Source organism: Bombus bifarius, unplaced genomic scaffold (assembly GCF_011952205.1).
Source record: "Bombus bifarius isolate JDL3187 unplaced genomic scaffold, Bbif_JDL3187 scf7180000008286, whole genome shotgun sequence".
NCBI classification, from domain to species: domain Eukaryota; kingdom Metazoa; phylum Arthropoda; class Insecta; order Hymenoptera; family Apidae; genus Bombus; species Bombus bifarius.
Genome location: NW_022884569.1, coordinates 194,716 through 214,329, shown reverse-complemented (window position 1 = coordinate 214,329; position 19,614 = coordinate 194,716). Strand labels below are relative to the sequence as shown.

Genomic DNA, 19,614 nt, shown 5'->3' with positions numbered 1-19,614 from the left:
CAAAAACTTGATCGACTGGTTGATTCGGGTCAGTAAAGCAATATTGTATGCATTACAACGGCTCGTGTAATAATAAACCGTTTCAAGAATAGAATTTTATCTTTGTTTGCGGTCTTGAACAAACGGTATTGTCGATTACGCTAATTTCCTCGTATACGTGCCCGCGCAAACTTTGTTAAAAAACAGATACATAAAGGTTGAAAGATATACGAAATGAAGAAGGTATATCCTATACGTTGGATTATTCTTTTCAAAGATCGCGCAGTTTTTAACCATAATTCGCTTAAAAGAATATAATTCCGTTGAAGGTTCGCCGACATACTCTCCTTGAAGTTATCAAAAAGTTCAAGGTCACGGCCGCTCGAAGTTACTCGATGGTTCAAGGTCACTCCAAGGACATTTCAACGTTCCTGTATGATATTTTCAAAGTTAAAGATCTAAGATTGTTTCAAAGTAAAGCTATATTGATCTTAAAGCTCCTTTAAAAATGAAAAAAAAGGAAGAGAATATCGAATTTCAGCGAAGTTATGTTTTTAGAAACTAAATAGTTCACGAACCGAAGAAATTTTTGCGATGACCCATTTACGACATTCCTGCCAAAATTAATTATAATAGTGTATAATATATCGAAATTTATGAAAAAGAGTTGACATTACACCCATTTTTGGACAAATGACCCTTATATACTGTCCGTAATATTGTACTTTCGAATCTATCTGTTCTCGTTCATTATCGAACATTATCGCATTATCGAACTGTTTCAATAGTATGATAACACTTTAAAATGCTTCAAGCTCGCGCGAGATTATTCGAAAGATAGATCACCTGATTATCCGTGTCCTTAGAATTTGTTACTAAACGGCTTTTACCTCGCTTTACGAGGCGGTAGGAAGTTTTGTAGCTTATTCCAAAAAAAAAAAAAAAAAATCACGAGTAGAAATCGCTCGCATATATGTATAATTATTTCTTCCTAAATGAAGACAGTACACGCTCGCCATTAACGGTGACGAAATATAGACACTTTAAAAAATATTGAAGGGAACTAAACAAATTTATAAAGCGACAACCTGGATAGCTAAATAAACGTTTGTTATCCAGATACAACGAATATATTGCAACAATTTCAATTTATTTATTAACGATAATAAATCTGAAAATTTAAGCATTCGATATAATCACCATCGACGCATAATGTTTCCGTGGATCTTGCCGATGCAGCATTATTGACATGCATAACTATACATAACCAGATGCATGTATTTACAGAACAAAAATTGCGTTAGTATCAGATTAGACGTGAAAAACGCAACACGAATTGAATTTTAAAAGCTTTCTGTTGAACCTTTATTGCATACATCTATTTTATTCGTTCATCCATACTTGATACATTTCTCTTTAATCTTAATTATCATCCTGCGAATACTATTAGTACTTTTTGCACTATAATTACTGTATTACGAGTTGCAAGATACGTGCAATTTTCCGATGATAAATAATAATCGATCATGTTCAAATAACGACAGCATACTTTAATGAACCTCACATTTATCTGTCTAACCGTTTCTTTAATAGTTTTGTTTCCACTTTGTCAATTAATTTAAAGCTATTGAAAACTCGAATAGAAAGAAACAAAGTGAATTATAAAATACAGCGCTATCTATCACGATCCATGGCAACAATCACATACACAATTTGAAATTGATCGAGGCCTATCGAAACATAAACAACATGGCGAATAAAAGAAATATAACGTTACATGTAAAATATGTCTCATTTAATAAATTAATATTTTAACTATGCGCCACCATAACATTTTTATACATTGCTAGGCAATTAGCCTTCTTGACTATAACGCTAAAAACTTTGGCCTCAAAAAATGTCGATTGATAAGGTAGGTTATACATTTACAAATTTCTTAAGAAAACTATGCAATATCCTTGCTTACTTGTTATTTAAGATTTAAATTATGACAAAGAACATTTACAAACGTTATTTAAGAAGATGCTTATCCATTCAAACTATTTAAGAATACATCAACATTTATTTGGACCATGCATATGGCTTATCCGTCAAATGTTTTGATACAGGTCCTTTATCAATTGTATCAACCCCATGGTACTGGTACTGTTTTCATTTCATGGCGCCCTGGTAATAGTACTCATCTAGCAACTACTGGTTATGATTCCTCAGTTGCTATTTTTGATAGACAAGGTGAATTACAAGAACGTATTCAAATTGCTGGTTTATGTACTGGTTTTGGATGGGATTCTGATGGAGATCTATTAGCTATTATATCACAAAGTTCTTCTACTATCACGTTATGGGATGCAACAACTGGAAAAAAAACACAAATAGATGCTGGTGTAAGAGATGGATTAACATGTATGATATGGGCAAAAAGAGCTTGTTTATTAGCAGTAGGAACACAGAAAGGAAATTTAGTACTTTATGACCATATAAATGCCAAGTATGATGTATCATAGTATTTTTATAGAAAATACTTTTACATATTGTTATATTATATAATCCTACATTAAATCATAAATTAATATATAGACGAATACCAATTTTGGGAAAGCACAAAAAAAGGATAACTTGTGGCGCTTGGTCTTATGAGGGACTTCTTGCGTTAGTCAGTGAAGATAAGGTTTTAACTATCAGTACAAGTGATGGGGATACAAGGCGCGAAATACCTCTTCAAGGTGATGCATCTGATATTCAGTTTAATGAGATGAAAATGGATCACAGAGTTGGGGGTGAAAATACAGTATGATTTCTTTATACAGCAGTGATATATAAAATACATGTGTGTTTGTATATCTAAAGTATTAATTTTCTCATTATTTGCCAGGTATCTCTTATTATTAGCAAAACCACTTTATTTCTATACAATATTTTGGATCCAGAGAATCCTATTGAATTAGCTTTTCAAAAACGCTATGGACCTATTGTTACTTATAAATGGTAAAAAGGTTTAGATCATTAAAAAATCACTTAAATTTAATCACTTTTGTTTTCACTATATGTCCTACTTTAGGTATGGGGATGGATATATTTTAGTTGGTTTTCAAACTGGATATTTTACTGCAATATCTACACATATTAAAGAAGTTGGCCAAGAATTATTTCAAGTTAAGAATCATAAAGATTCCTTGACTGACTTGGCCATAAGTCAAACAATAGGAAAAATCGCTACATGTGGGGATAATGTCATAAAAATACATAGTTTGCAAAATTTAGAAGAAACTGAAAAATTAATTACAGTAAGCGGTGAAACTGGAATTAATACAGTAGAATGGTCAATGGATGGTACAATGATAGCAACTGTGACACACAGTGGCAATGTTTTAGTCTATTTAATACAAATTCCTAAATTATCTAGCGTTTGTGGAAATAGGATTGCACTCCTTACCAGTTTAACAGAAGTTACAGTCCATCTGTATACGCTAGATAAAGTAAATCTAAATACATGGCATAAAATCAAAACTGCATAAAACTGTATGTAAATATATAAAATTAATTTTTAGGAGAAACCAGAGCCAATAATAATTAATACTATAATAGAACCGTCGGTATTAACAATAGGTCCAATACATGCAGCAGTAGGGTTGAATAACAGAGCATTGTTCTGGGATATATCCGGAAGGGATTACAATACTACAATACATTTTGAAAGAGATTATTTAGCAACAATAGATAGTATAAGATTGAATGAAACTTATGCATCTGTTTTATTTGATGGCAAATTACAGTTGCACTCGGTAACAAGTATATTAAAACACATATAAATTTACGTTACATTAGTGTATTAGTAAATCAACTATGTGTTAACCTATTATCCTTGTAGATTAAAATGGATCAAACACTATCGAAAGAAGGGAAGGATACAAAAATGTTTCCAGGCTTAGGTGTTTCAGATTTTAAAATAACGTGCCATGCTCTTAGTAGCAACTTCTTAATCTATGGCAGTGATGTAAGTTATTTCTATAAACGTATGGAATTCTAAGTAAATACTGAAAGAACTAACTTACATTTATGATATATTTAGATGGGCCACATAATCTATTTTAGTTTAGAAGTCTTTAATCAATGTACTGAACATATACACGATAATGGCATAAAGGAAATCTATTTAGATACAAATGGAACACAATTATGTTTTATAGATAACAAGTTCGACGCTTATATGTATAATCCTGTGCAAGAAACTGTTTTACAAATTCCTGATTGTCTAGGTTGCATTGAAGGTGTAATTTGGGATCAAAATATTTTGGAACGTAATATATTTACTGTTTACAATAAAACTCTCATTACTACATACATATTTGTAAAATACTTTATCGAAGGTAAGTTAAAACTTGAAAATTATACAATATATATAAAACAAATATATTACGTATATTTTGGAAACAGGTACAAAAATTATAAAGATAAATACAACAAAGCTGCCATCTGAAACATTACCACTATTGATGTATTCTGGAGAATTGACATTAAGTTCAACAGCTAACAAATTAATGCAAATTACATTGTCTTCTCATGAAGATATAGGAAATATTGTAGAATATACAAAAATGAAAGAAATATTAGAAAATCAGATTCTTTGCAGGAGGTAAACGTGTCTTATTTATTTCTTTATTTGTTGACTATAGGATATTTATTCTATTAAATATTTCAGATATCAACAGGCATGGGAGACGTGTGAGAGAATTAATGAAAAAGACTCATGGTTAAAGTTAGGAGAAATTGCAATTGCAAATTTAAATATTGATTTTGGTATTTGCTATTGTTATTATTATTATTGTTGTTGTTGCTGTTGTTGTTGTTACTATAAGAAACGTATAAATATATTATTTACAAATAATCGTTTTTCATCACAGCAATTCGAATTTACCGCTACTTAGAAGATGCTGCGATGGTTTGGGCACTACAAACTATGGAAACCTTAGATGAATTACCATTATTATGTGGACATGCTTGTATTTTACTTGGTAATTATAATGAGGCAGAACAATTTTTTTTACAATCATCTCAACCAGTACAAGCTTTGTATTTAAGAAGAGACCTAATGCAATGGGAACAAGCATTAAATTTAGCCCAAAAATTGAAAGCTGATGAAATTCCTTATATTGCTAGAGAATATGCTCAACAGTTGGAATTTACGTAAGAATACAACATTAAATGCGTAAATTATTTATGTGTTCGTATTTAAATTTTGAATTTTTTTTCTAGGGGTAATTATCCAAAAGCGTTAACAAATTATGAACGTGGATTGGTAGATTCAAATAATATATCTAATACAACTACACATAATCCGCAACATCGAAATCTATGTCTTGCTGGAATTGCGAGAATGTCTATCAGATGTGGGGATAGTAGAAGGGGTGTAAACATAGCTATGGACAATGAAAGTTCAAGACAATTGCGAAAAGAATGTGCAGAAATATTAGAATCAATGAAGGTGTGTAAGTACTATAACCGTATAAATATGTTCTATAAGTATTACAATTGGGTTATTATTATAGCAATTTAATGAAGCTGCATTACTATATGAAAAAGCTGAATATTTTGATAAAGCTGCTTCTGCATATATAAAATTAAAAAATTGGCAGAAAGTGGGGCAACTCCTACCACAAATCTCATCTGCCAAACTTAATATACAATATGCTAAAGCCAAAGAAGCTGAAGGCAAATATGAAGAAGCAGCAAAGGCATATGAAACTGCAAAAGATTATGAAAACATAATTAGGATTAATTTGGAATATTTAAACAATCCTGGTAATATAATTAATATTAAAATATCTTATATCTAATTTATTAGCTATTAAACTTCATCTAAAATGTACATACATATATGGCTTACTAATTGTAGCTCGAAGTGTTGAAGTAGTACAACAAACTAAAAGTATAGAAGGAGCTAAGATGGTCGCAAAATATTTTCAAAAAATGAATGATTATAATTCAGCAATTAAGTTCTTAATTTTATCAAATTGTCACGAAGAAGCATTCCAATTAGCTAATCAACATGGAAAAATGGAATTATATGGAGAAATTCTAATAAATACGATTGATGACAGCAATGCGCGAAAAGAAGATTTTAAAAGCCTTGCGATGCATTTTGAATCTCAGAAAAATAACTTTTTAGCTGGAAAATATTACTTCTATGCCAAGGAATATCAAAAAGCATTACGACATTTATTAAAAGCTGCACAATTAGTAACAGATGAAAATGAAGTTCTGTCATTAGCCATTGATACAGTTGCTTCTTCAAAAGATGACAAGTTAGCAAATCAGTTAATTGATTTTTTATTAGGTGGTGATGGATTACCAAAGGTATTGGTATCTGATTTAATAAAGATATCGGTATTGATACTTGATTGACTTGATGTTCAACTAATCATACTCATTACAGGATCCTAAATATCTGTTCAGATTATATATGGCTAGAAAACAGTACAAAGAAGCTGCAAAGACAGCAATTATAATTGCTAATGAAGAACAAATTAACGGTATGTTTGTTGTATTTATATAACCAATGTTAAAAGAATTGTGTTAGTGATGATTTTTTCTACAGGAAATTATAGAAGCGCTCATGATGTTTTATTTGGCATGTATCAAGAATTAAAAAAGAATAAAATCAATATACCTTCAGAGATGCAAAACAATTTAAGACTTTTGCATTCATATATCCTTGTGAGACTTCATGTAAAAAAGAACGATCATTTACGTGGTGCTCGTATGTTAATAAGAGTAGCCAATAACATATCGAAATTTCCATCACGTTAGTAAAATATATATAAATATGTATAATTAAATATCGAAATAATACGAATAATGTTTAGTGTACATATTCTTTTTCCTTTAGATATTGTTCCGATTTTGACCTCCACTGTAATAGAATGTCAAAGAGCTGGATTAAAATATGCTGCTTTTAATTATGCTGCTATGTTGATGCGTCCGGAATACAGAAGCCAAATTGATGCTAAGTATAGTAAAAAAATTGAGGCAATTGTAAGAAAGCCACCAAAATCAAAAGATAATGAAATTGAAGAGGAACCTTTAACTCCATGTCCATATTGCAAGAGCAAACTTACAGAGACAGAGATTACTTGCGACAAGTGCAAAAATACAATACCTTTTTGTATAGCTACAGTTAGTGTTTCTGAAGCATGCATTTATTTTGAAATTTAATACATATATTGTGTTTTAATAAGACAACATTTCTTAGGGCCGACATATCATTGAAGATGATTTCACGGTATGTCCACAATGTGATTTTCCTTGCATAAGAAGTGAATTCTTAAGGTATGTATGACATCTTATTTTAAAGATAATACATATAATTATTTGCTGTTATACTAGGATTATTGAATCTGAAAATACGTGTCCAATGTGCTCGGAAAAAGTAGATGTTAACATGGTTTCATCTACTCTTAACATCCGTTCCTATCTCGATTTTCAAGAAGGAAAATCACCAGTGAGAACTTAAACAGTTTTAGTTATAATTTAATAGGAGTTGAAAAATATACAAATATTATTACTCCTATCAAACGGTGCCGTCCAATATGAGTACAACATAGACAAGTACAAGTAGCTTATATAAATTCATAGATTATTTATAAAATTTGTGCACAAATCAAATAATGACCATGCATGGAAGTATCAACAGTATATAGATATTATTGTCAATAAACTAGTCTCCAAGCAATTGTAATTGATTCAGTTCCCCCACTATTATTCTATCCAGATTAAACAATTTACTATCATCAATATATACGTATATGTATACACACACGTACGCACGCGCCAAATACACACACAGAAAGGCACATATTCATGTATAATATATATCTAAAATAAACAATTGCTTGTACGAATATTTTGTAAGCATTGATAAGATATAATGAGTAATAAAAGCGACATCTAACGGGTTTCCGTCAATTAAACTCCGACTTATCAAGATTCCTTCGCATAAATAGAAAGAAACATGCACATACAACGAGAAAAATGACAACATGGCATGACTTTGAAAAATTAAACTCAATAATAACAATGAATGTCTTAATATACTAATAAACTCTGTAAGGCATATGTTTATATCTTGATTACGTTAAGTTAATTGAAATAAAATACATTAAAGATAGGAATTTATAATAATCTTATTGTTATATTTATTTTGAAAAAACTACCATTTTTATAAAACGCAATACAATATATAGGAAAAGTTGAACTATATTTCGAAAAAATTAAAAATGTTTTCATATTTTTATTAAAATAGGAGATGACTTTAATTCTGTATTTTATCATTTTTATTATTTATTCGTATATTTTTAATAAAAAGATATAATTTATTATGAGAATTTTTTATACTTAAAATTTAAAAAAGCAACATATTTGTACCAAATATGCAATTCAAATTTATATATATTGCGTTACAAATATTGTATCATTTTCAATCAAGTGTATGTATCATCGGTAGTAGTATTAAAATGCTAAAGACTCCGTTTTTATTGAAATAGCAATAATAAATGATAAAATATATTTAAAGTTATAGGTATTTACAATGATATATCTTTTCTTAAATAACGCAATTATTATAAAATAAACGGTAATTGTTAAAAATGTAGTTTTTAAGTTAGCAAATCCTATTATTTTGGCTTATATTAAACAAATAAAAAGTTTTCTATGTAGTTCTTCTGTGCATGCAGATTAGTAGTGGGGCAGTATATGTTAAAGAACATAATCACATCAGTATAGGTGCTAGTTTAGCCAGCACCGGTATGTTAGCAGTACGCGATTGAGGTTGTACACGATACAGTTTAAGCAGTACATTTGACAGATACTGATTCATATTTTTCGAAAGATCATTTAAAATTTCTTCAAAACTATTTAATACGTATGTAACGTGAAATTAATCAATAGTAAGCAAAAAATATCATTTTATTCTCCTATCATCAAAGAACTGGTGGTCAAAATGGCGGAAAAGAATGACTCGCCGGGTTCCACCTCGACTTCTACAGGACACGAAAGTCAACAACTACTTTCAGGTTTCATAGCTGAAATCGTAAAGAGTCCAATAAATCTCCTTTTAGTAGGCGTGATCGCCTTTTTGGTTTACAAAATAGTTAAAAGCAAGACGAAGGTTGAAGAGCCCGTAAAAGAGATAAAGAAACTGCCAAAAATACGACGTGATTTTACACTCGAAGAGTTAAAGAAATATAATGGTACGGGACCAGATGGACGAATATTAATTGCTATAAATGGTAGTGTTTACGACTGTACTCGTGGTGCCCACTTTTATGGTCCTGGTAAGTATTCAACTACTTCTAATAATTTATTTTACATGATAGTTGACGAATCTGCGTCGTACATGAAATTGCTATGTAATCGCAATTTTATGTTACGTACCTTAATTTTCCAGTGTTATTAATTAGCGCATAAATAAGTTCCATCGTCCATTGGTTATTATCAGTCTCGGCTTGTGTAAAAATCAATTTGCGAACATCATGAGACCGTGATAATTGAGAAAGCTATGAAATAATAACTTGTGAATGATTAACATTTCGTTCATTATTAAAATGCAACATTCACACACAATTTATGAAAAGATTTCAACCAACATATATCAATGATTATTTTGAAAAAATAATTATGATAATATTTAATATAACAAAACAATAATTGTTATATTTTCAGAATTATATTGCTTTATAGGACTATGATTTTTTATTAATTTTATTATAGGTGCTCCATATGAAGTATTTGGTGGGAAGGATATTAGCAGAGCCTTAGCAAAATTTTCATTGGAAACATCACAGGAATATGATGACTTAAGCGATTTGAAAACTGCAGAAATGGAGTCTATAAACGAGTGGAATGAACAATTTAAAGGTAATAGCTTTGTAAAATATTTTTTGAGAACAGAATAGAGAATTAAAGATAGCAAATCATAAGTAAGTATTGAAAACTTGGTACAAATACTTGTACTAGGATAGCTGCAATAAATCTTTATATAATGAATTTTAATATCTATAATTTAAAATCAAAATTCAATATTTTCTCTACAGGGTATCACACAATAAGTGCCGTTTGATATAACTATCAAATAATAGATGATAGGACAAAAATATAAGGAGACTTTTATTATTATTTTTTATGTAGAACGTCACTATGAAAAAAAATGTCTACCTTCAATTCTTCAAGGTTATACTAAGGTCGTCTCGTGTTTTTTTTAGTAAAACTGTATATATGTAAAAATGTATTTTTAAATACATTATTCAATGCATTTTTTAACTCTCTACAAAAAAGTAATGAATACTTGGATCTAAAAATGATTAGTTTAGAAAATATTTTAACTTTAATATTGTAGAACTTATCATACCAAAGATTAGGAAAACATAAAAAAAAAGGACTAAAAAATATTGAATGGTGTATAAAAAAATTTATGGTTTTATTTAAAAAGAAATTAAAGGTAAACATTCTTTTTTTCACAATGACATTCTACATAAGAAATGATGATAAAAGTTTCTTTATATGTTTGTCCTACCATCTATTGTTCAATAGTTATATGAAACTGCTCTTATCATGGTATACACCCTGTATATATATACACCTTTATAAAAGGTACAGTAATTAGAATACGTATTATTACTATATAGATATTATTTTCACATTTTTCCTTATTTTAGAAAAATATGATTATGTGGGAAAATTGTTGAAACCTGGTGAAGCACCTACAAATTATTCAGATGAGGAAGATGAAGGTAGTCAACTAGAGAATGAAGCAAAATCCAAAAATGATTGACTGCTTGATTGTACATCAAATGCCAAACAGTCTCAAAAGGATATTGCGCACACTCCATTAAAGAAATTCTTAAAATCGTGACTCATGAATATATTTATGAACATTTATCTGGATATTTTACTACGTCATAATGATATTAAAATAAAAACTAAAATGGTATCTTTTGACCGAGTTGGAAACATATAATTGTTCAAAACTGATGTTATGTGTGAAGATTTTTTTTTAGTATCCAATTTTTCAATCAATAAGGATACTTCAATAGTATAATGTTTTTATATGTGTACAAAAAGTTTCTTACACATCCTTAAAACTGGCACTAGATATAAGACAGAAATCTTTTGTGCTATATTCCATTAAATATCTTTGTTTATATTATCATTCACGTTTGCCACATAGCATTTGGTACATATAATATATGTATTTGGTATCTGTAAACTTTAATAAAATGATGTTATATTTGACATGCATTTGAGATTTAATATTAAGTTGATGCAATACATTGCATAGATATGAGAATAGAAAATATTTTCTTAACATAAAAACATTATGCTCTTTCTAAAAACAAAATGATACCATCTTGAAGTACAGAATAATTTCAGTCATTCATAGCTAAATCTATTCTGCAAAGAATAAATTGTAACTTAAATATCAAAATCTCAAGTCCAAACATTTTTGTATAAAAGGCAGCATTAAAAATCTATTTGGGAGTTTGTAAAAAGTGATACACGTTTACTAGTCTTTTTTATATGAAAAAAATGAGAGTACGTGTGAATCTCATTATAAATTCTAATACATTATGTAAATTGTTATTGTTTGGAAATTGGGATTTCTTAAAAGTTGTTAGCATTTACGATACTGTTCATATAGTGAAAAATTTTTTATTATCGTGGAATTATTTATCAACTATGTTTTTTCTCTTTTTTTTTATAAATCTCCTTCATTCATGCACCGATCTTAAGAGAAAATAATCTCACATCCATGAAAATATGTACATGTATTAAGTACTTTTAAAAGATATGCATTTTCTCAATTATTTGTGCAATTAATTTTATTATAGGACTGATACCATTTCTGTAATAAATATATATATATATACATATATATATATATATTAATTGAAGTAAATTATAAATTTGAATTTTCAATCTGCGCTGTTATAGGAAAGAACATTTATTGATTGTATAATAAAAACGTTGTTAATATAAGCAACTACATATAATTTAATGAAATTTGTTTTGTTTATATGTACGAAGAAGACTACATCAAGTTTTCATTAACCTACGATTTATTGTAAAAAAGGAGAAGCATTTTATTATAATTTATATAAAAATTTGTGTATAATTTTTTAAAAAATAACATACGAATGATACTCTATTATACATATGTATATGCTGCAGTGTTTTCAGTGTAAATAAGACAATTCTGTATCATTCCTACAAAGCAAAAATATTTATGAAGATTTTATAATTGTAACGTATCGCAAATATTTCGTATTTATAAGCAACCTTGATTTGTATCTTAAAAAGCAATATTATTGGAAAAACTATATTTTTGACTGTACTTTCTGTAATGATCATATTCACACAATCTTTGATACAGTCATCATGTAATAAGAGACTGAGTATCGTGTGAAATTTATAAAAGCAATGCGTATTATATATACTTATTCCAATTTGTACAAAAACAAGTTTGCTCAGATTAAAAATTTAATCAAGTACTTGACCAAATTAAACATACTTTACTTTATATCAACATATATTATTCTCTTATATATTATATATGTGATTTTATTCTTAATATAGTTTCAATATAATTTATTAGAAAAGTTATTTCATATCTATACATGTTGTTGTACTTTTTCTGTTAAATGGAATGTATGTTTGTATGTTAATTATTCCAATAATTATTATACCGACCAGTTAGAATTTTATGTAAGATTATTTATAGAGAATGTTATGAATCAATATTAAAATGTACTTTCTGTTATTATTAAAAACGGAGTGGTTAGCTTGTAAGGTGCAGACTTAAGTACTCTACTATTACATACGATACAGGTCATATCAATTCTTGTTTATATTAAAAGCAGTAATTTCTTTCAAACAAGTTCCTAATTTTGACTTTGTACCTCCCATTTACGTGATTTAGTTTCCTCGCTTTTCCACTTAGTTGCCAACCCAATAGTTTCATTGTGAGTGAGGAATGCATAGAAAAGTGAAACACATAACGATTTCAATTCTATATATGTTATTAAAAGTTGTTTTTATTACAAAATCCAATTTTGTTTTATTAACTTAGTACTGTGACATGTTTCTATTAAGAGTGCATTTTCAATCACATGTTACCTGTATATTACGAATATATACACAAAAATTTATTCGTGTATGATTAAATTATAGGAGAGCATTATTAAATTATACAAATAATGTTAAACATGTAACTCGAAACTTTTAATATTCGTTTTTGTGCGTAATATGTATATACATATATCATATTACACATATATTAATTTATTTTTTAAAATCGCACTTATTTTTTAAAATTACTTTATACTTTACACTCTTTTTGTTATTTATAACATTTTAAATATCTAATTTTTTCGATTTAAGAAGTAAAAATAAACACCACGAAATGAATTAATTTTTTATAAAGATTTGATAATTCATATGGATTATATTGTATATATTTTTTATCATATTAGATATTTTAATAAAAATAATAAAAGATAAAGATTATAGTTATTTAAAGATCGTGTTTTTCCACGGTCAGATTACATTGGTTCCGTTAAGCGGCATGTGAAATCAAGGTTTCAATACTTATGTGTAAAACATGTTCCCTTACATCGTAAAGAAAAAAGATATTCTCGAAGTATCCTGAAAAATCAAGCCGAATATATAAGCTAGGATCATCTTTCATATACGATCGATTTCAGCGTGAACTTAAAGATTTATCTGTTCTAGTCTGTTAATAATCTTTTCAGAATGAATGATATTGGAATGATTTGAACATAATTAACCTTGCTTTTCTAATCTATATGGATTATTGAGTTCTTCTCTCGACAACACAATGCCATGAAATACTCGTAGAAAATATATTTTATTTAGTTTTTTATTGTTATCCTTCATTATTATGACAATGCTCTACATTGTAAACTTCTTTCTTAAAATATATCTAACAAGACATATGAAGTGTAACAGACATCAAAATCTAAAAAATGACCTTGCTTCTTTAACCCATTACAATTATTTTATTACACAAATACACAATTAATAGATTGACATTAAATAGTCAGAATCTTTACGTTAAACTATCTCAAAATGAAGCATACTTCTCCGTTCTTTAACGTAAAATTGCTGTTTCTAATATATAATTTATTCATATTAGAGTGGGTAGTTCATAATTATTACAAATGACATAGGATGAAATTATATCGTATCGACGTTAAGATTACGAAAACTGAGTCCGTTATCATGGTAGATATAATGACGATATCAGTGAGTCAAAGCTTGCATGAAAATATCTCATTTGATTTGTAATAATCGAAATGCAATACTAACTAATTAATCTTTATTGTTCCTTTTGAATCGATTTTTTAGTACATTAATATATTGATACATATGTATCTTTATTCCTATTCCGTCGTACAAAAATATATGAACTATACGCAGTTAAATAGTGTATCATAATCTCATAGTCACTGGTTACTTTTTTGCATTATAAAATATAATTTAAAGAAATAACTTTAAAAAATTAATCATTAATGGGTCAGATTAAACACTTATTGTGATATTTTGATATAATGATATTTTTAAAGAAATAATCTGATAGAATAGTGCTGTTAACTACAGAATTTTGTCTTCTGAATAGTTATGTAACATTCGAATAACGATTATCAACAGACACTTGTGACTTTTTTCGATCTATTGTACTGTGCATATTGTCTCTGTATGTAGTACTCCTTCGGAGAATAATCTGAGAATAATATTTAATTCAAAAATAAATGAAATGTTTAAAAGAATCTTAATAAATCATTAATAATATACATATGTAAATATTTATTTAAAATATTAGACATAGGTGACTCTGAGTACCAGCCGTATTAAATATGGCAACCATAATCTATAAACAGGTTTCGACACTCGCTAGGGGAACAGTTCAAAAATTGAATTGTGTCACTTGTGAAAGGTCAACAAAGTCTGTATTCTTACGAGACAGTTAAATACCACTAATGTCTGCTAAGACATTCATAGCATGTCATGCATACGCACAACGAGAACCTTCTTGTCTTCCATGTTGATTTTTTACTAGATTTTTTAGATGATGTTACCTAGGCTTCGATATATGAGTGTTGAGAGACTTTATTTGAGACTTGTTTGTATGATCGTGATGACAACAGTGCGAGAGTTTGATTTCGATGCATAATCACCTCAATATTAACATAACTTAACCTAATAACCTATTCTGTACGAAGCTGGAAAGGAATCTCGCTGGATGGCACAAGGACAAAGGAGATAATACTCTCATCGTTCACCGTCACGAGTTGCTATATTGTTTTATTTGTATATGTGATACTTTTGACCATAGAATGCTTTCGATCAACGCGCGTGCTTATCTCTATGATTGTATTGAGTTTATCAGAAATAACCAATCGAACCACGTTCTTTCCAGAAGACTTCTTCTCAGCTCCTGTTTATAGTCAGTATGGCTCCCCACGCTTTTATGAAATGTTTATTTGTGTAGAATAGAGATGAGAAATTGGTTAGTGGAAAGAGACAGAAGCAAGAGAGGTAGTACTATCTATCGCTTACCGTCATGCGTGTTATATTATTTTATTTGTATATGTGACACTTTCAGCCAATACACGTGCTTATCTTAATGATTGTATTGGTTCTACCAGAAATAAGCAATCAGATACGTGTTCCTATGCCTAATTCACGGTCATATAAGTGCTTTTTGAGAGACGCTAGGAAAAACCGTCCGAAAATTAAGTCATGATAGTCGTGAAAAATCAACATGGACGGTCAACAAAGTCCGCATTCGTGCGACACAAGACAAGAATGAGTAAAATATCTCTACCTCTGTCTAAGATATTAAAAGCATGTCACATATGCGCAGAATTCCTTATTCACGTTAGTTAACTGATTTCTATTATGGTATGATTAAGTTAACAACTTAATGTTCCAAATGAAAATGGGTTAGCTGACCTATCTGGATCCCAATCAAGTAATACAGATGACTGTGATACAAAATAGTACAGTTAGAGGAACCACAGGTTCCATTGACTCCACTGGCTCTACAAATGTTATGGGTGGTCAAGAAGGTGGTATGGCACAACAAACTCAACCACCTGTTCCAAGTCAAGCTCAACCTTAGTCTGGTGCACTAAGTGGAGGTCAACCTGGATCACAACAAGCTACTCAGGATTAAATAACTGGTATTGATACTTCAATCGGTAATTATTGGTTTTTGTATCTAAATAAATTTACTTCACTAACAAAATTTAACTAAGCAATATTTATATGTTACTGAGTGCTACAAAATCAATTGCAGATCCAAAAAAACACAAATTTATTCAGCAATAACTAGTTCTTCTACTTTATGCACATAAGTATTAACAATGCGCAAGTCAAGCAAACTGTGAAGTTTGGTCATGTTCATTGCCAGATTGTAAAACTATGAAAAATTTATTGACTGATATGACTGCTTGTCAAGCAGAAAAAAGCAGTACAATGTCAAACTGTAGATCTTCGAGGCAAATTATTAGTCATAGGAAACATTGCAATCATAACGTTTCTCATGTATATTTACCTCCGAAGTAATCAAACAAAAATAAAACTAATAAAGTTCAAATCCATGAATCTGAAATAAGAAGAACATATCATGTGTTGTCCATGTCCTACTACAACAGCTAGTTTAGTAGCTGCACGATGTATTATTGAAGGAATGCCAACACCAAGCATATAAGGAGCACCTGGTGCAATAGGAAATGCTAAATTATCCCAACTTACTTCAAATATGTCTTTTTCTCTAAATTGTGATCCTAATACAGTTACAGTTGTTGGTAATCCAGCAATACCTACCAGTCCCATGTTTGCTGTTGTAACGACTGCCATTAATATACAACAGTCTGTTAATATACAGCAACTATTTGATTTGAATGATTCAGAACAACTTAGTGCTTTAAATGAAAATAGGTTAGCTAACCTTCAGCTTCCAGCTGGAATTCAACCAGGTCAAGTACAAGCAACATTAATATAGAAATGAAACGATTGGCGTTAAACTGCAACACCAGATCTTAGAAATTATTTTGTTTATAAATTGGTTCAAGCAGTATTGGTTCAACCATCTCACAATCCATGATCTATGTTCAAGAAAAGAATCCACAATCTTGTTCCATATGCAAGGAAAGTTGAAGATTACATGTAAGGAATGGAGAATTCCATATATTTACTTACTGAAAAAATACATACAATTCAAGAAGTATTGTAGAAAAGAAAAAAACGGAAAGAACAACAACAGTTACAAGTCCAGCATCAGCAACATCCACAACCTTTGAGAACTGATTTTCTCATACTGACTTATATACATAATAGTATTGGCAGCTGTTCTACATTAAAAGTTGATATATTAATAATGCTATGATGTTGTTGTGTTTTCAATTGTATAATTGTGTATCTAACTATATCCAATGATTGTAAAAAAATGAAGAATTAGTATTAATTAAAAATTTCTTTCGTTTATTTTTCTCAATTTACCACCTAATTTTTCAAAGCTGTTATAAAATAAAAATTTTGAAGAACATACACAACATTCATTCAGAATCATGAAAATTTGATTAAAAAATTTGAATATTTAGATTCAATTACAAATTTTCTAGATTTAATAAATAGATGTGAAAAAAAATTTGTAATTTAAGTATGTTGGAACATTAAGTGAATAAGTTTCAAAATCTATTTTTATAAGCCTGATTATAGTAAATAAAATTATGATTAATGAACAAGTAAATCATGTTTTTCATGGCAGTAAAGAAATTTGTTTCAATTATCAGAAGTACTGCCTGCTGGATGAAAATCGCTTAGGTGGTTCTATATGTAAGTTATTATGTCTAGTGAGAACGATACAGATTTCAACCCTAAACTAAGGAACGATAATAAATACTTGACATCGTAAAAACTCTTATCAAAAAAAAGCATTTACGTATTACTAAGAGACTATCAAAGGGACTGTAATATTATATAGTCGACAGAAATAAAGCGATGTAAGCGACTAGCAACACTCCACAAAGAGTAAAGAGTCGCTGTCACTGAGATGGGTGGCTAGGTGGCTGCTGCCACGGCGTCATCCAGTTCCCGTCCCATTTCCAATTCTCCCTCTCTTCTCGCGTTCACCTCTTTCTTTACACAATTCTCTGTATCTGACACTATCGCGCGCGCGCGCGTGACCACACAACAAACACACGAATGAAAGAGCGAAAAGGAACAGAGCAGGAAAAGGAAGATGGAAGCAAGTTCACGCACAATATATGCGTGCAGCTAGTCGCGTGCCGTTCGCACCTATTCACGAGTCAGATTCTCTTTCTCGAAGAGAGGACGTTCTGCGCAACGCAATCTCCCGTCTCCCCACCTTGTATACATTCTTCCTTTTAACCTGTCGATCGAGAAATCCCTGGCCATCTTGTAACGATATCCCTTTGACACTCTCAGCTTTGTAAACGCATTAACAAAGTCGATTTTTTATTTTCTCAATGTTGACGACATACGGCATATAAATCTTTGTCAGGATACGATATTGCACAGCATAGGTTGTTTGTTATGAACATAACCGCGCAAATATTTTAGTCTTGTAATTATAAAAGAGAAAGTGATTATTAGTACAAATGAATATATATATATATATATATTCATTATATATATATATATATATATATATATATATATAAATCAATTTTCGGACAAATCTAAATTCTCATTATTTCGTAAACCAACTAGTAATTTTCTAAAAAGGAGATGATTTGTTTACTATGAAAAAGAAACATACACAGTATATTTATGTATCGAATGATTTCGTTATTTGTATTATATAATATGTACTCGCAAAAATTCTGGAGGTTATGTCCAGTGGACATACTTATAGCCGTACAATTAAATATATTGTAGATATATTATGAAAATATTTCATTTCAACAAAGACGTTGCATATACGTAGGGTTTACGTTTACAAACGTTTTACTTATAGTACACTATAATGAATGTTGAAAGATTATTACTTTATATATGTAGAAATAAAATGAAATAACGTTTGCAACGTATATACAGAAAATAGTAAATTGCGAAAGGCTGAATGAATGTGTCTCCTCCAAAACTCGAATCGTATGAATCACTGTCTCAATGTTTTCCGGCAACAAGGAATAATTAGGCTAGGGCTTCTTTTCAAGTTCGTGAAGCCGTGAACACCACTAGAGCGGAGAATAGCGTGATTAGTTATTAAGTTATTTGTTTCCTTAAATTTGGCCAGGAACGTATTCTGTGCCAATAATGAATCTAATTCAAAGAGCATCTTACAACCACTATGCGAGACCGGCCTTTATCAAATGGCGGCAGAGGAATAAACGAAATTCTCGCGGCTGTTAGACCGGCGGCGTGAACGTAATCGCAGCGTTCGTGGCCTCGCAGCAGTTTGACCAATAATAGGGAACGATCATGTCACGTGATCACAGGGACCAATCAGGTGGCTGGACTAGCGTCACGGCGACTATACGGAACCAGTCGGACATTTTCTGACAAGCGTAGAAAAACTTCTCGTCAACAGCAGCC

At 29.9% G+C, this 19,614-nt stretch overlaps 2 protein-coding genes, 1 long non-coding RNA gene and 1 pseudogene across 3 annotated transcripts; 3 read left to right on the top strand and 1 right to left on the bottom strand.

Moving 5' to 3' along the window:
• Positions 1–653: 653 nt before the first annotated feature.
• On the top strand, positions 654–7,708 carry LOC117212258 (WD repeat-containing protein 19). Its single transcript, XM_033456886.1, has 19 exons — positions 654–1,891; positions 2,088–2,467; positions 2,557–2,767; positions 2,852–2,964; positions 3,038–3,455; positions 3,528–3,761; positions 3,848–3,973; positions 4,049–4,346; positions 4,414–4,612; positions 4,679–4,776; positions 4,881–5,163; positions 5,233–5,461; positions 5,526–5,778; positions 5,873–6,333; positions 6,413–6,509; positions 6,575–6,781; positions 6,866–7,152; positions 7,229–7,305; positions 7,363–7,708. The coding sequence occupies exons 1-19, from the start codon at positions 1,877–1,879 to the stop codon at positions 7,487–7,489; spliced, it is 4,113 nt and encodes a 1,370-aa protein (XP_033312777.1). The 5' UTR covers positions 654–1,876; the 3' UTR covers positions 7,490–7,708.
• Positions 7,709–8,745: 1,037 nt separating this feature from the next.
• On the top strand, positions 8,746–11,271 carry LOC117212224 (membrane-associated progesterone receptor component 1-like). The gene is made up of 3 exons (XM_033456822.1): positions 8,746–9,308; positions 9,745–9,891; positions 10,689–11,271. The coding sequence occupies exons 1-3, from the start codon at positions 8,975–8,977 to the stop codon at positions 10,802–10,804; spliced, it is 597 nt and encodes a 198-aa protein (XP_033312713.1). The 5' UTR covers positions 8,746–8,974; the 3' UTR covers positions 10,805–11,271.
• Positions 11,272–16,320: 5,049 nt separating this feature from the next.
• On the top strand, positions 16,321–17,519 carry LOC117212229 (annotated as a pseudogene).
• Positions 17,520–18,960: 1,441 nt separating this feature from the next.
• LOC117212211 lies at positions 18,961–19,566 on the bottom strand. The gene is made up of 2 exons (XR_004488421.1): positions 19,363–19,566; positions 18,961–19,256 (listed from the first exon to the last, which is right to left on the bottom strand). It is a non-coding gene; the product is annotated as an uncharacterized LOC117212211 (long non-coding RNA).
• Between the last annotated feature and the right edge of the window lie 48 nt (positions 19,567–19,614).

Bases quoted from the DNA above. Each gene is read 5' to 3' on its own strand.
- LOC117212258 (XM_033456886.1), top strand. The intron at 3,762-3,847 runs GTAACAAGTATA...TTATCCTTGTAG, and splicing joins GCAAATTACAGTTGCACTCG to ATTAAAATGGATCAAACACT. The intron at 4,777-4,880 runs GTATTTGCTATT...TTTTCATCACAG, and splicing joins AAATTTAAATATTGATTTTG to CAATTCGAATTTACCGCTAC.
- LOC117212224 (XM_033456822.1), top strand. From the start codon at position 8,975: ATGGCGGAAAAGAATGACTCGCCGGGTTCCACCTCGACTTCTACAGGA. The intron at 9,309-9,744 runs GTAAGTATTCAA...ATTTTATTATAG, and splicing joins TGCCCACTTTTATGGTCCTG to GTGCTCCATATGAAGTATTT. The intron at 9,892-10,688 runs GTAATAGCTTTG...TCCTTATTTTAG, and splicing joins GTGGAATGAACAATTTAAAG to AAAAATATGATTATGTGGGA.